At 36.1% G+C, this 12,784-nt stretch overlaps 1 protein-coding gene across 1 annotated transcript; it reads right to left on the reverse strand.

Annotated features, from left to right (window-relative positions):
* Positions 1-2,176: 2,176 nt before the first annotated feature.
* LOC109063092 (CMP-N-acetylneuraminate-beta-galactosamide-alpha-2,3-sialyltransferase 1-like) lies at positions 2,177-9,829 on the reverse strand. The gene is made up of 7 exons (XM_042776251.1): positions 9,612-9,829; positions 7,336-7,599; positions 6,690-6,883; positions 5,353-5,532; positions 4,223-4,268; positions 2,460-2,579; positions 2,177-2,382 (listed from the first exon to the last, which is right to left on the reverse strand). Exons 2-7 carry the CDS (start codon positions 7,579-7,581, stop codon positions 2,218-2,220), a joined length of 951 nt encoding a protein of 316 aa, XP_042632185.1. The 5' UTR covers positions 7,582-7,599; positions 9,612-9,829; the 3' UTR covers positions 2,177-2,217.
* Between the last annotated feature and the right edge of the window lie 2,955 nt (positions 9,830-12,784).

Raw genomic sequence — 12,784 nt, forward strand, 5'->3', positions numbered from 1 at the left:
AGGTGAGGAAAAAATTAAGAGAATGAAAATGAGAAATCTCAAGTTTACAGCAATATGTGCAATAGCATATATCTGAACATCCATTAATCATATCACCTGATTAAGATATGATCTCCACAAAGGGAAGAATTTGTTGGTCATCTTTTGTTGTGCTGGAACAACATATCAGAATAAACAATTTTAACCTTATCACCAACCCTAACCCTAAATTTATAATTTCTACACCAATAGCAGCATAACAATAGCAAAGATAATGACTGTTTTCAAAATAAAAACTGTCAAGGAGGTCTTTAATGCATATGGCACATAGTCTTCTAGTTTGTACTTGACTAACTGGGGCCCAGATCAAGAAGCAGACAGACTGGCTAAACCGACTGTCTGCTAACCGCCTCAAGTCAAAGAAGTCAGGTTATCCTCAGCACATAGAGACTCTTTGACCTACATATCATACTTTAGAGACTGTGTGTGTTCACAGAACTAGCAAATACAAAAAACGTCCAAAACAATTTAAGGGTAACAATTTAATTGATGTTAAACAAATAAAAAACAGATATAATACAGATAAACAAATGATAAAGCTTGGCTTAATGAATATTAGATCCCTTTCTATACGAAAGCGCTTTTTGTAAATGATATTATCACAGATCATAACTTAGATGAAAAGTTTACTTAGTTTACTTCCAGAAAACATTGTCGGTGAACACAATCTACTGTGCCATTCACCGTTGCCGGCTAAAACTCTATAGGTCAAAAAAGAAGCCATATCTAAACATGATCCAGAAGCGCAGGCGTTTTCTCTGGGCCAAGGCTCAATTTAAAATGGACTGTGACAAAGTGGAAAACTGTTCTGTGGTCAGACGAATCAAAATTTGAAGTTCTTTTTGGAAAACTGGGACGCCATGTCATCCAGAGGACAAGAACAACCCAAGTTGTTATTAGCGCTCAGTTCAGAAGCCTGCATCTCTGATGGTATGGGGTTGCATGAGTGCGTGTGGCATGGGCAGCTCACTCATCTGGAAAGGCACCATCAATGCTGAAAGGTATATCCAAGTTCTAGAACAACATATGCTCCCATTCAGACGTTGTCTCTTTCAGGGAAGACCTTGCATTTTCCAACATGTCAATGCCAGACCACATACTGCATCAATTACAACATCATGGTTGCGTAGAAGAAGGATCCGGGTACTGAAATGGCCAGCCTGCAGTCCAGATCTTTCACCCATAGAAAACATTTGGCACATCATAAAGAGGAAGATGCGACAAAGAAGACCTAAGAGAGTTGAGCAACTAGAAGCCTGTATTAGACAAGAATGGGACAACATTTCTATTCCTAAACTTGAGCAACATGTCTCCTCAGTCCCCAGACGTTTGCAGACTGTTATAAAAAGAAGAGGGGATGGCACACAGTGGTAAACATGGCCTTGTCCCAACTTTTTTGAGATGTGCTGATGCCATGAATCAACTTATTTTTCCCTTAAAATTATACATTTTCTCAGTTTAAACATTTGATATGTCATCTATGTTGTATTCTGAATAAAATATTGAAATTTGAAACTTCCACATCATTGTATTCTGTTTTTATTCACAATTTGTACAGTGTCCCAACTTTTTTGGAATCGGGTTTGTATAATTAGTTTGAAGTAATGGTGATTCAAATAACATTTTCCAGAGAAACAAGTGTTAATGATAAATCCCCTGTGACGTTTGTACTGGCTACTGCATACAGGCCACCAGCCCGGCACCAGGTCACCATACAGACTTTATCAAAGAATTTGCTAATTTTCTATCTGAGTTAGTGCTGGCTGCAGATGAAGTCTTAATTGTCGGTGATTTTAATATCCATGTTAATAATGAAAAAGATACATAGGGATCAGCATTTATAGACATTCTGCACTCTATTGGGGTCAGACAACACGAGTCAGGACCTACTCATTATCGTAATCATACTATTTGGTTACCAACGTTCTTCAAAATATTTTATTTTGTGTTCAACAGAAGAAAGAAATTAAAGTTTGAAACAAGATGAGGATGAGTAAATGATGAAAGATTTTCATGTTTTGGTAAACTAATCCTTTAAAGGTTTTCATAGGCAGTTTGGCACAGTTAAAAAATAGATGCAAATGCATTGTGCGATTAAGATGATGGAACAAGGGTTTTTTTTTTTTTTTTTTTTTTAAATGAACAAAAGCCTTTCATGACAAATGTCAATACCTCTAGTTATCTTCCTCTGTACACCTGAATTTTGTTTTCCAAGTACAGTTGCATCATGGTGTCGAATTCAAAGCTGCCACTATGAGCACCAGTACGAATGTTATGTGAGGTTTTCTCAAAGTAGTGGTACCAGTTTCCATATTGGTCTGCACCAAACCCAAACGTGGAAACCTGGACAAAAAAGAAGGCAAAAATGTCTATACAATAATATATAAATAAAAAGAAGAATGGAGGGGAGCGGGATTTACCTGATCACAGACGTGCAGGGCAAATATAATAGCGAGAAAGCCAGTGGATGGATATTTGGCACGTTTCAGCAACCAAGTCTCATGGACATACTTAATGAAAGCTGGATGTAGAATCATCACCTATGATAACGACATACATAAATCACCATCAAGGCTAAAGGATGTCTTTGGAGCATAATACTGTAATTTCCTACCCAATCTAACTATTAGTAAAATTAATGAATAATAATTTAGCCTAAATTACTAAAGACATCATCGGAGTATTACGATGCATGCGCGCACACACGGGGAAGTCGTGGCCTAGTGGTTAGAGAGTTTGACTCCTAACCCTAAGGTTGTGGGTTCGAGTCTCGGGCCGGCAATACCATGACTGAGGAGCCCTTGAGCAAGGCACCGAACCCCCAACTGCACCCCGGGCAACGCAGCATAAATGGCTGCCCACTGCTCCGGGTGTGTGTTCACGGTGCGTGTGTGTTCACTGCTGTGTGTGTGTGCACTTTGGATGGGTTAAATGCAGAGCACCAAATCTGAAAATTACGGTTGAACTACTGATGTCACATGGACTATTTTACTGATGTCCTTGCTACGTTTCTGGACCTTGATCGTGGTAGTACCCTTGCTGTCTATGGGAGGCTCAAAGAGCTCTCGGAATGCATAAAAAATTTCTTAATTTGTGTTCCGAAGAGGAACAAAGGTTTTACGGGTTTGGAAAGACTTGAAGGTGAGTAATTAATAACAGAATTTTCATTTTTGGGTGAACTATCCCTTTAAAACCCAGGATTGGTGCAAACTAAACTGAAACTTACCTGGCTAGCCAGCTAATCCAGCTTCATGGTACAGTGCCCTGGTCTCACAGACAGTACCTTGGGTTAAGATTCTTTGAAGGACTACATGCTAACATCACTGCTGAAGAACTGCTACACTACTAACTTCAATAAATTCTTCTCCCCACAAGAATTTTGGTTAAGCTTATTTTAATGTGGAGTGCGCGTCATTGGAATCAATGTGCTCAGTAATTAAAGAGGCAGGGCGGCGTTTCTGTTATTTGGTTTGTGACATCCTTGACGGTAAACGCAGAATCATCAGAACACCGGCACAAGGCTGCTCATATCGCTTGGTCACGTATCGCACCAGAACCATTTTCGGAACCGAAACTTAGAAATTGCTCACAGTTTCGGTTCTTTTCAAAGAACAGAACCGGTCCTGAATAAGAAATTGCTCACGGTTTCGGTTCCCAACCGTAATCCTGAGAGTCATAAAACCTAATTAAAATGAGTAAATGTAATATATCTATTTGGTAATAGGGTTTACTTACAAATAAGTTGACTTTACAATCCTTGTGCTCAACATAATAAAACTACAACTAAAGTTTTTCTTTGATGAATAGATAATTAAAAAAAAAACATTTAAGTAGTTTTTTATTTTTACAATGTACAGTATATAGGATACAGTAACTGGCACTTGTGGAATGACCTGAGAATCAATAGTTCTCATAAAGCATAACATTGGTTCTGTCTAAAAGAATGTTTTGCAAAAGTTTGAAATAGTTCAGTTACAAAAAAATCTTTAACAAACTCCAGGCGTGTGTTGTGTAAGACATCCGTCCTTGAATGGCCTCCTTTTTCTTCATGACAAAATGGGATTTTTTTCAACTAACAAAGACATTTGGCAGGTTTTTGCATGTAAGTTATGTGTTGTATGAATGACACTGGTAATCCGGGCCCTTTATGTACTCATGCTAAAAATTTAAAATTCTCACTCACCTTTTGTCTGTTGGCATTTACACTCGGCCTTACTTCTTTGTAAGTGCTATTAAAGACAAGAAAAGAGCAAAATGAAGACACCTGATTAAAATATGATCTCCACAAAGGGAAGAATTTGTTGGTCATCTTTTGTTGTCCTGGAACAACATATCAAAATAAACAATTTTAACCTTATCACCAATCCTAACCCAAAATTTATCATTTCTACACCAATAGCAGCATAACAATAGCAAAAATAATGACTGTTTTCAAAACAAAAACTCTTTAATGCGTATGGCACATAGTCTTCTAGTTTGTACTTGACTAACTGGGGCCCAGATCAAGAAGCAGACAGACTGGCTAAACCGACTGTCTGCTAACCGCCTCAAGTCACAGAAGTCATCTACATATACTATAGAGACTGTGTCTGTTCACTGAACTAGCAAATACAAAAAACATCCAAAACAATTTAAGGGTAACAATTTAATTGATGTTAAACAAATAAAAAACAGATATGATACAGATAATGATAAAGCTTGGCTTAATGAATATTAGATCCCTTTCTATACAAAAGTGCTTTTTGTAAATGATTATCACAGATCATAACTTAGATGTGTTCTGTTTGACAGACACCTGGCTAAAACCAGATGATTACATTATTTTAAATAATGTAAGATTACTGTTATAAACATGAGCCACGTCCAAAAAGTAAAGTGAATTATAGTAATATTTTCAATATTTCTTAGAGGTCTGGTTTCAAGTATAATTCATTTGAAGTAATAGTACTTCATATAACATTATCCGGAGAAACAAGGGTTAATCATAAATCCCCTGTGACCTTTGTACTGGCTACTGCATACAGGCCACCAGGTCACCATACAAACTTTATCAAAGTGCAAATTTTCTATTTGAGTTAGTGCTGGCTGCAGATGACGTTTTAAATATTGGTGATTTTAATATCCATGTTGATAATGAAAAAGATGCATTGGGATCAGCCTTTATAGACATTTTGCACTCTCTTGGGGTCAACAACAAAGTTCCATGTAAAGATTGTTAATGGAACCATCAATACCAATAAAACCCCCTTTATTTTTAAGAGTGTAGATCAGTCATTTGAGATTGAGAAACCTTGCTCAATCATCCATTCTCACCGTGTGATGTTCTTAGTGGTAAAGGCACTGATGAGCCACTCCATATCCAGAATCTTGAATGGGGAAAGCACCAGGGAGGTGGAGTTGTCCACATCCATGGCGCTCTCAGGATAGAGAAACCGGTGAGTGGTCTTAGAACCCACATCGTTCTCATAACCTTTTGTTGGGCCCATATTTATCCTAGCTTAACAAAGCATGACTGGGTCAAGAAACATGTGAAAGATCAGGGGCCCGTTCTTCGTACCTTGCTTAATATATCTGAGATTATTTGAAAGATGCCAGATCTTCTAATCGTGATAACTGATCTCTGGCTAATTTGGTTCTGCAAACGAATTTGCGGATTTGGTTAAAATAAATGGATTAAGTTGTCTAAGATTACTGCACATTGTTGTGTTCCCCATAAAGGGCAGATGAATCAATACTTGAAACAACAATCAGCAATGCAGCGATTGGCTGGCGGCAAGACAGCAACATAATGACATCATATAATCAAAAAAGACACCTGATGAAAAAACTTTGATTACTAGTATTTGTACAGGCTTTACCTCTTTAGTTCAATGTTGTAATTAGCAATTCACGTAAGCAGATTTGTTATGTGACAGCATTTATTAAAGTTTCTTAAGGGTCAAGATCAAGTTATCTGCCTCAAGCCACTCCCATAATAGCTGGCAGCACTCAAATTACTGCATGACTTAGCATGTGTGTGAGACTCTAAAACAATTATAATGTTTTTGTTTTATCACAAATAAATCTTTCAATGAGTAAAACTGGCTGTGTCTATAGTATTATAGATTACATTTTAATATTATTTTCAAATTAATTTTTATATTATTTTAAATGATTATCCCCGGATTAGTAGGGTACAGTTGTAATAGAGTAGCAGTGGCTGGGATAGATTTTAAATATCTGTCCACTTAAAAAGATGCAATCTAACATTAAATAAGCCTGCTCCCGAGCAGGTTTAAGTTTACGGACCTGTTGCTATGACAGCAAGTCCAGGATGAGCTTCGAAGAACCAAACAATCCAAGATCATCCCAAATCATCAACAATCAAATCCAGCTAACTGAGTTAGCGACGTGCGAAGAACGGGCCCCCGAATATACATATATGCAGAACATAAAATTACTATATTTTGAACTAAACATAAATGGTGCTTTTTTTTTTTAAGCAAATATGAAAGAATGATTGCATAATGCAAGGTTTACAACATCTGTAAGTCACTGACTAAACCAGCCTTCTAAGTGACACTTAATCAAATACTGTCATGTCTTGGAATTCTAGAGGCAAGGATTCTCACAAAAAAATCAGACACGTTCTGTTATATCTCATTCTTTACCTAATGACAAAGTCATGAAGATCTATGTGATGTCCATAATGGGATCCTTTAAGGTTCCCTGAGTTTCCGATCACAGCACAAGTCCTGCAGCGCTTTGGACTAGCATCTGAGTATTGTGTTTTATCTGGAAATAGAGAAAACAACTGCTCCACCACTGCAGTGTAGTTGCCTTCTTTCTTATTTTTCTGAAGACCCTGGAACGTCATGTAAAAGAGACTCCATTGAAGAGGTTTTGGTCTTTTTGAGATTCATAGAAAACAAATGACATTCTTGCATTGAAATTCTGTTCCAAAATCCAGTGACCTGAACTGCAGATGAAACTCAACTAAGAAACTGATTTCAGTAAAATCATCTGTAAACAAGTTGGCAAGCTAATGACATGATTCTCAAAAATTAAAATACATAGCACACATATATGTTGGGTAAAATTTATCGGCTATTGAAACAGTTTAGTCCACCATCTTGGATGGATTTCTTTTCACATCATAATGCCAATCATAATTGCCTTCTCCAAGAAATATACAGCTAATGTGATAATGTGAGCAAAATCGGTATCAGGAGCACACCTGTGATATCTTAAAATGCTGCCTAGATAGCATCTTACTAGTTTTTGGAAAAGAATTAATGTCATTTTACAGATGAGTACCTTCCAATACTTGAAGATATCTTCACTGAGGACACAATTTTTCCGGGTGAGCAGTGGTTGAATAGAGAGATCATAAAGTTCATTGAACCAAAAACTGTGAGTCTGCTGTCTGACACAGTCTTTACATGCACACATGCCTTCTGAGACCTCATCCACAGGGGTTCGGTACACCAGGAACATGCAGAATATGATCACACAAATGACAGCCGCCATATAGGAACCCCTATAACGCATGAACACCCACATCTTTGTTCCTTTACGCTCCTGCAGAAAAAAGGTATAAAGTTCTGGGCTGGTATAGTACAAGGCAAACAAGGCAAAAAAACAAACAAAAAAACAGCAGCAATCATCAGTGTTCCCCAATGTCAGCTGAACCCTTAAATAAACATTCTTGCATTTGTACACAACACAGGTGTCACTTCTGAATTCAAGATGGATGACATGTATGCACTTGTTCAATGTGGTTGTTACTTCTTTCCTTATGCATTATAGTCTTTGTCTGGGGTGTACACTCATGGTCTTTGGGGTCCCCAGGACCCCAGGTAACAAAATGTAATTTTGTTATATATATATATATATATATATATATATATATATATATATATATATATATATATATATATATATATATTATTAGATGAAAAACAGAAGATTGAAATAATTGGTAAACTCTAAAGACTCCAACTTTTCTCTTTGTAACAACTTGTTTAGTACAACAAATGTTAAACTTTGACAAAAAGTAATTTTTATTGTTATAATTGTGATTTCATAATATGTACATATTTAGATATATAAAAACTTGTCAAAAGATATCTTTCAGTTAGTCAAATAGCAGAGTTCTTCTACTGGTAAAAATGATAATTGTTTTACTCTTAAAACTGCATTTTCCGAAAGATGGGGAAAAATCTTACACTAAACCATGTCAAATTATCCATGTTATTCCCATGAATGAAAGTTAGAAGTGTGGGTCTTTTATAACGTGTATTTTACATAAATATATGTATTTATTTATTTATATAAGTGTTAGAAAATATCATAAATCCTCCAAAAACCGCACAAATGTGGAGTAAAAACATTAACAAACAGAGTAAAAGTACATTTCAGAAAAATAATAATAATTTTGTTACAAAATTACATTTTGTTCTCTAGAGACCCCAAAGACCATGAGTGTGACATTTTTTCACACTAACATAAAAACAAGATATCTCTCCAGTTATTATTATTATTATTATTATTATTATTATTATTATTATTATTTGTAGATCTAGAAAGTGTTGACCACCATACAAATTCTCATGCCATTTGGACAAGGAAAACTTTTTTTAAATTATTTTTTTTATTTTAGCAAACATCATTTGCAGGGGGTTATTAGCTAAGCTCTACAGTCTACAGACTTATTATATATTATATATTTACAATATTCTACGTTGTTTTAAATTAGCAAAGTTGAATACCATGCATGTCTTAATCTCATATTCTTGAGGCAAAAACTGTTTTAGTTGGTTACAGCTTGTTTAACGAGACAAACCTATAGGTAAATAGTGAGCTGCTTGTGGTGAAATCAGGAAAACTGGGACACTTTTGCCAAAAAAAAAAAAGAGTAGATAACCTATCATAAAGCAGAAAACATATACATGTTTATGCATATTTGCAAATGTAAGCCATCTTTTTCGTTCCTCAGCACCAGGAGTCAAACCATAAGTTAATTTAAATTAAATAAAGAACATAATGGATGGTCAGTTTTACAGTGTGGTCAATGGCAACGTTATTCAGAAATATTTGACCATGCCTCCATTAACCAATCAGAATCAGACGCTAAACGTTGCGTACCATATTGCCGCACTCTTATGTTAATATTAAAGGAACTATATTGTGCAGAGGAAGAATGAATCAGAGATAATTTGTTTAATAAATTAAAGTTTAATGGCAATATAATAAATTAAGGACTGAATTTTTATAAAAACAATTGCACGCTCTGCGCCGCTATTGTGTAAGTATAATCAGTGTTAAAGGAGTTGTTTTTAAAATAGCGTGGCCTCTCATCGTACTGCAGCTGTGTAGATGTAGGCCTAATTCGTTATACGAATCAAAGTCGAGTGGAGCCAGCTTAAACTTCATCTTATCCAATCTATTTTCATCCCAATAATGATAGAACATGTATTGTTAAATTACTTTTCACTCACACTTTTGTCACTTTAAATTAACGATGGACCAAACGGGTCGCGATTCGATGGCTTGATGTTGTTTAAAAGAAATACAAACTGATTCAAACATACCTGCTGTCCGGACACACCTGTTGAGCTGTCCCATCTGTCTGTTTCCAAGCCCGGGATGGCTGGAGAAAACCCGACCTGCGTAAGTACCTCGACCTTTGCTCCTGAGTAATTTTAGCTTTTCTGGTTCATAGATAAAACAGCTATATCTTTTCTCGTTTTATTAGGTCTGTGTAAATGTTCTCATTGCAGCAAATCTTCGTGTTTTTATTATAGGAAATTGTGGTTATGTGACGTTACATTACTCTAAATTATCACTGATCTTAGAGCTGTTGGTTTATATGTGAATACTCTAAATTAAATAATATGAAAAATAAGATTTTCTTGTGTTCACATTTCTTGTCCGGACAGGAATTTGGGGCACAACATTTTAAAGGGCTCATCCTTTGAATTTTTCTTTTTAACTCTTAAATGCATGGATGATTCGCCATCATGGCCTGTGTTATGGATCGACTGGGGATGGTGTTAACTGGGGATGTGCGTGTGCATTACTGAGCTATTTTACGTCCCATTCCAGCAGATTCGGCAAAAGCGACTGCAAAGTTGTAATGAAAAGACGTTGGTACATTCTTAATCTTCTAAATAAATGTTGATGCAATTATTACACTATGTTTCCTCAATATCTGTTTTAATGTATGCAACACAGTTTAAGTGTCAATATGGTTCACAAACCAGTGACAGTGACGTGACATACAGCCAAGTTTGGTGACTCATACTCAGAATTCGTGCTCTGCATTTAACCCATCCAAAGTGCACACACACAGCAGTGAAGACACACACACCGTGAAAACACACCCAGAGCAGTGGGCAGCTATTTATGCTGCAGTGCCTGGGGAGCAGTTGGGGGTTCGGTGCCTTGCTCAAGGGCACCTCAGTCGTGGTATTGCCGGCCCGAGACTCAAACCCACAACCTTAGGGTTAGGAGTCAAACTCTCGAACCATTAGGCCACGACTATATTCAAGTGTAATTCACTTCTATATACACTGAGTGAAAATAGCATTTAGCAGTCTGTTATTTACACTAAGTGCAAATAGCATAGATTTTATTTACGCTATTTATAAATAGCAGTAAATTTGCATTTAAGTGTTGATAGATGCTATTTATACTTAGTGGAAATAATGTCAGATACTCTATAGGCTACATTATATATAAAAAAGTATGCAATAGTTAAAATGAAAATATTTATTAAAGTTATCAAATGAATGCTGCCCTATGGGACAAAGTCCTCTTTACACCCAGCACAACCCAAATATGTATCAAATAGCTATTTTTGGTGTTTTATTTCCACCTTTTCCGCCAATGTTTTATTCATTTTATTGAAAATAGACACTTTTCAATATTGTAAGCTTCTGTAATGTTGTTTTAATTTAGTTACATTACTGCTTGCTTTTAATTCTTCAAAAGTGCACTAAATGTCTTTTGAAAGAAATCATGACTAGGACTATAATCTAGCATTCATGAATTAAAATAATTTGTTTAAGTATGCCATTTTCCACTGTATGCACAAAATGGAAATGAAATAGGTATGTTAATAAGATTAACTAGCTAGCTTGCTGGCTAACACCTACAAATACATTACAATATATAGCCTTTATTTTGTTGCCTTTGTCTCTTAGACTATTTTAGGCATTCCATATTTATTTTTGTTGTAATAATATATGAAAATGTATAATAATGTACTTTAATAATGTATAATAATGTACTTTTCACTGTCACTGTAGGCATGGTTGTGGGTTGCATTTCTCTGTTTTGGAGTAACTGTTATAACTCATGTCTGGTGTCTTCGTTATTTTAATAGATTCAAACAGAAAATACCTACAAATATAATACTTTTTTCTTTTGCACTTTTTTTGTTGATTTAATTTCTAATTAAATTTTTGTGTTATTCTTCAGGTGATTGTCACATTTATTTATTATCACAATTTATTAACTACTTATGTTTATTCTTGTTATGTTATAGTAAAGTTTTGAAAAATCTGCATTTTTAAAGTTTACCACAAAAAAAAAAAGTCACTGACATTTTTTGCGACAGCTGGGATTCAGCTTAGGGTTGGAGGTTGCAGCTAAACTCGGCAGGAAAGTGGATCTCGCGAGCCAGAGTTGAGGATCACTGCTGTAATGTGATTGGTTATTAAGGGACACGTGATCTAGGTTAGCTGTTACGCTTTATCCAGTAGTAAGTAATACAGACCCTCTCATCTCCCTATAGTAAGACAATCTCTCTCTCGGTGTTCCATTCGGAAGGGCTCATCCCTATGCCCTAATCCTTTTAAAGTGTTTACCTTCCAGTGTGAGAGCTTTGGAGGGTTGAAGGGTGTAGGGGACCAAACAACTGTCTCTTGAAGTGCCCTTCTGTGTCATCATCACATGCCCACATGGAGGCTCCATCATCATGCAAATGCAATTGAAGGCCGCCTTCAATATGGCGGCCATGATTGTTTTCACTCCGAAGTGCCCTTCGGAGGGTGATAAATCCCGTTTGGAATGCACCGTCTGTCGGGCTTGAGCATAACATCCTTAAACATGCCCCTCCAACTGTCAGTGTTCCCTGAGCTTTGACAGCACGCAAAGGAAATACCATGTAACAGAAATGGCGAGGAGGTGCGTTAAACGTTGTGGTTCTTCCAATTGGTTCTTCCAAATCACTTATTTACCAGTGATTTTATTTATTTAAAAAAAAAATAATAATAATGCGTACAAATGCATTGAATTGGACGAATTTGTTTGCAAGTAATTGTGTAGGATAGAACTATTTTCCTGCTCATCTGAACACATGCAAATGTTGCAAGACAGAACCAATCAATTGTTACAGAGAGCATTCACTTACTTCTGACAGTGCATTCAAGCAGGGCTGTGTTTCCCAAAAGTATCATAAGAAAGCATTAAAGCTTTTGGGAACTGCAGCCCTGAACAATGCTTATCAGAGGACAAACAACAACAACAACAAAAACATATGTTTGAGTTATTTCACAACAAACAAATTGAAATCGTAGCCTACATAGTTTGTGCAATTACATTTATTTAAATTGAGCGCTGAAAGATAATACAGATCATGTTCTATTCTGTAATGTTAATAGAAATCATACACTGTCAGAAAAAAAGGTTGCATTTTATGCATGCAACAGCCTGTCACTGGCAGTCCCTTATGACTATGAACCATGGTTTTACTAAAGTG

This window comes from Cyprinus carpio, chromosome A19, assembly GCF_018340385.1.
Source record: "Cyprinus carpio isolate SPL01 chromosome A19, ASM1834038v1, whole genome shotgun sequence".
Lineage (NCBI taxonomy): Eukaryota > Metazoa > Chordata > Actinopteri > Cypriniformes > Cyprinidae > Cyprinus > Cyprinus carpio.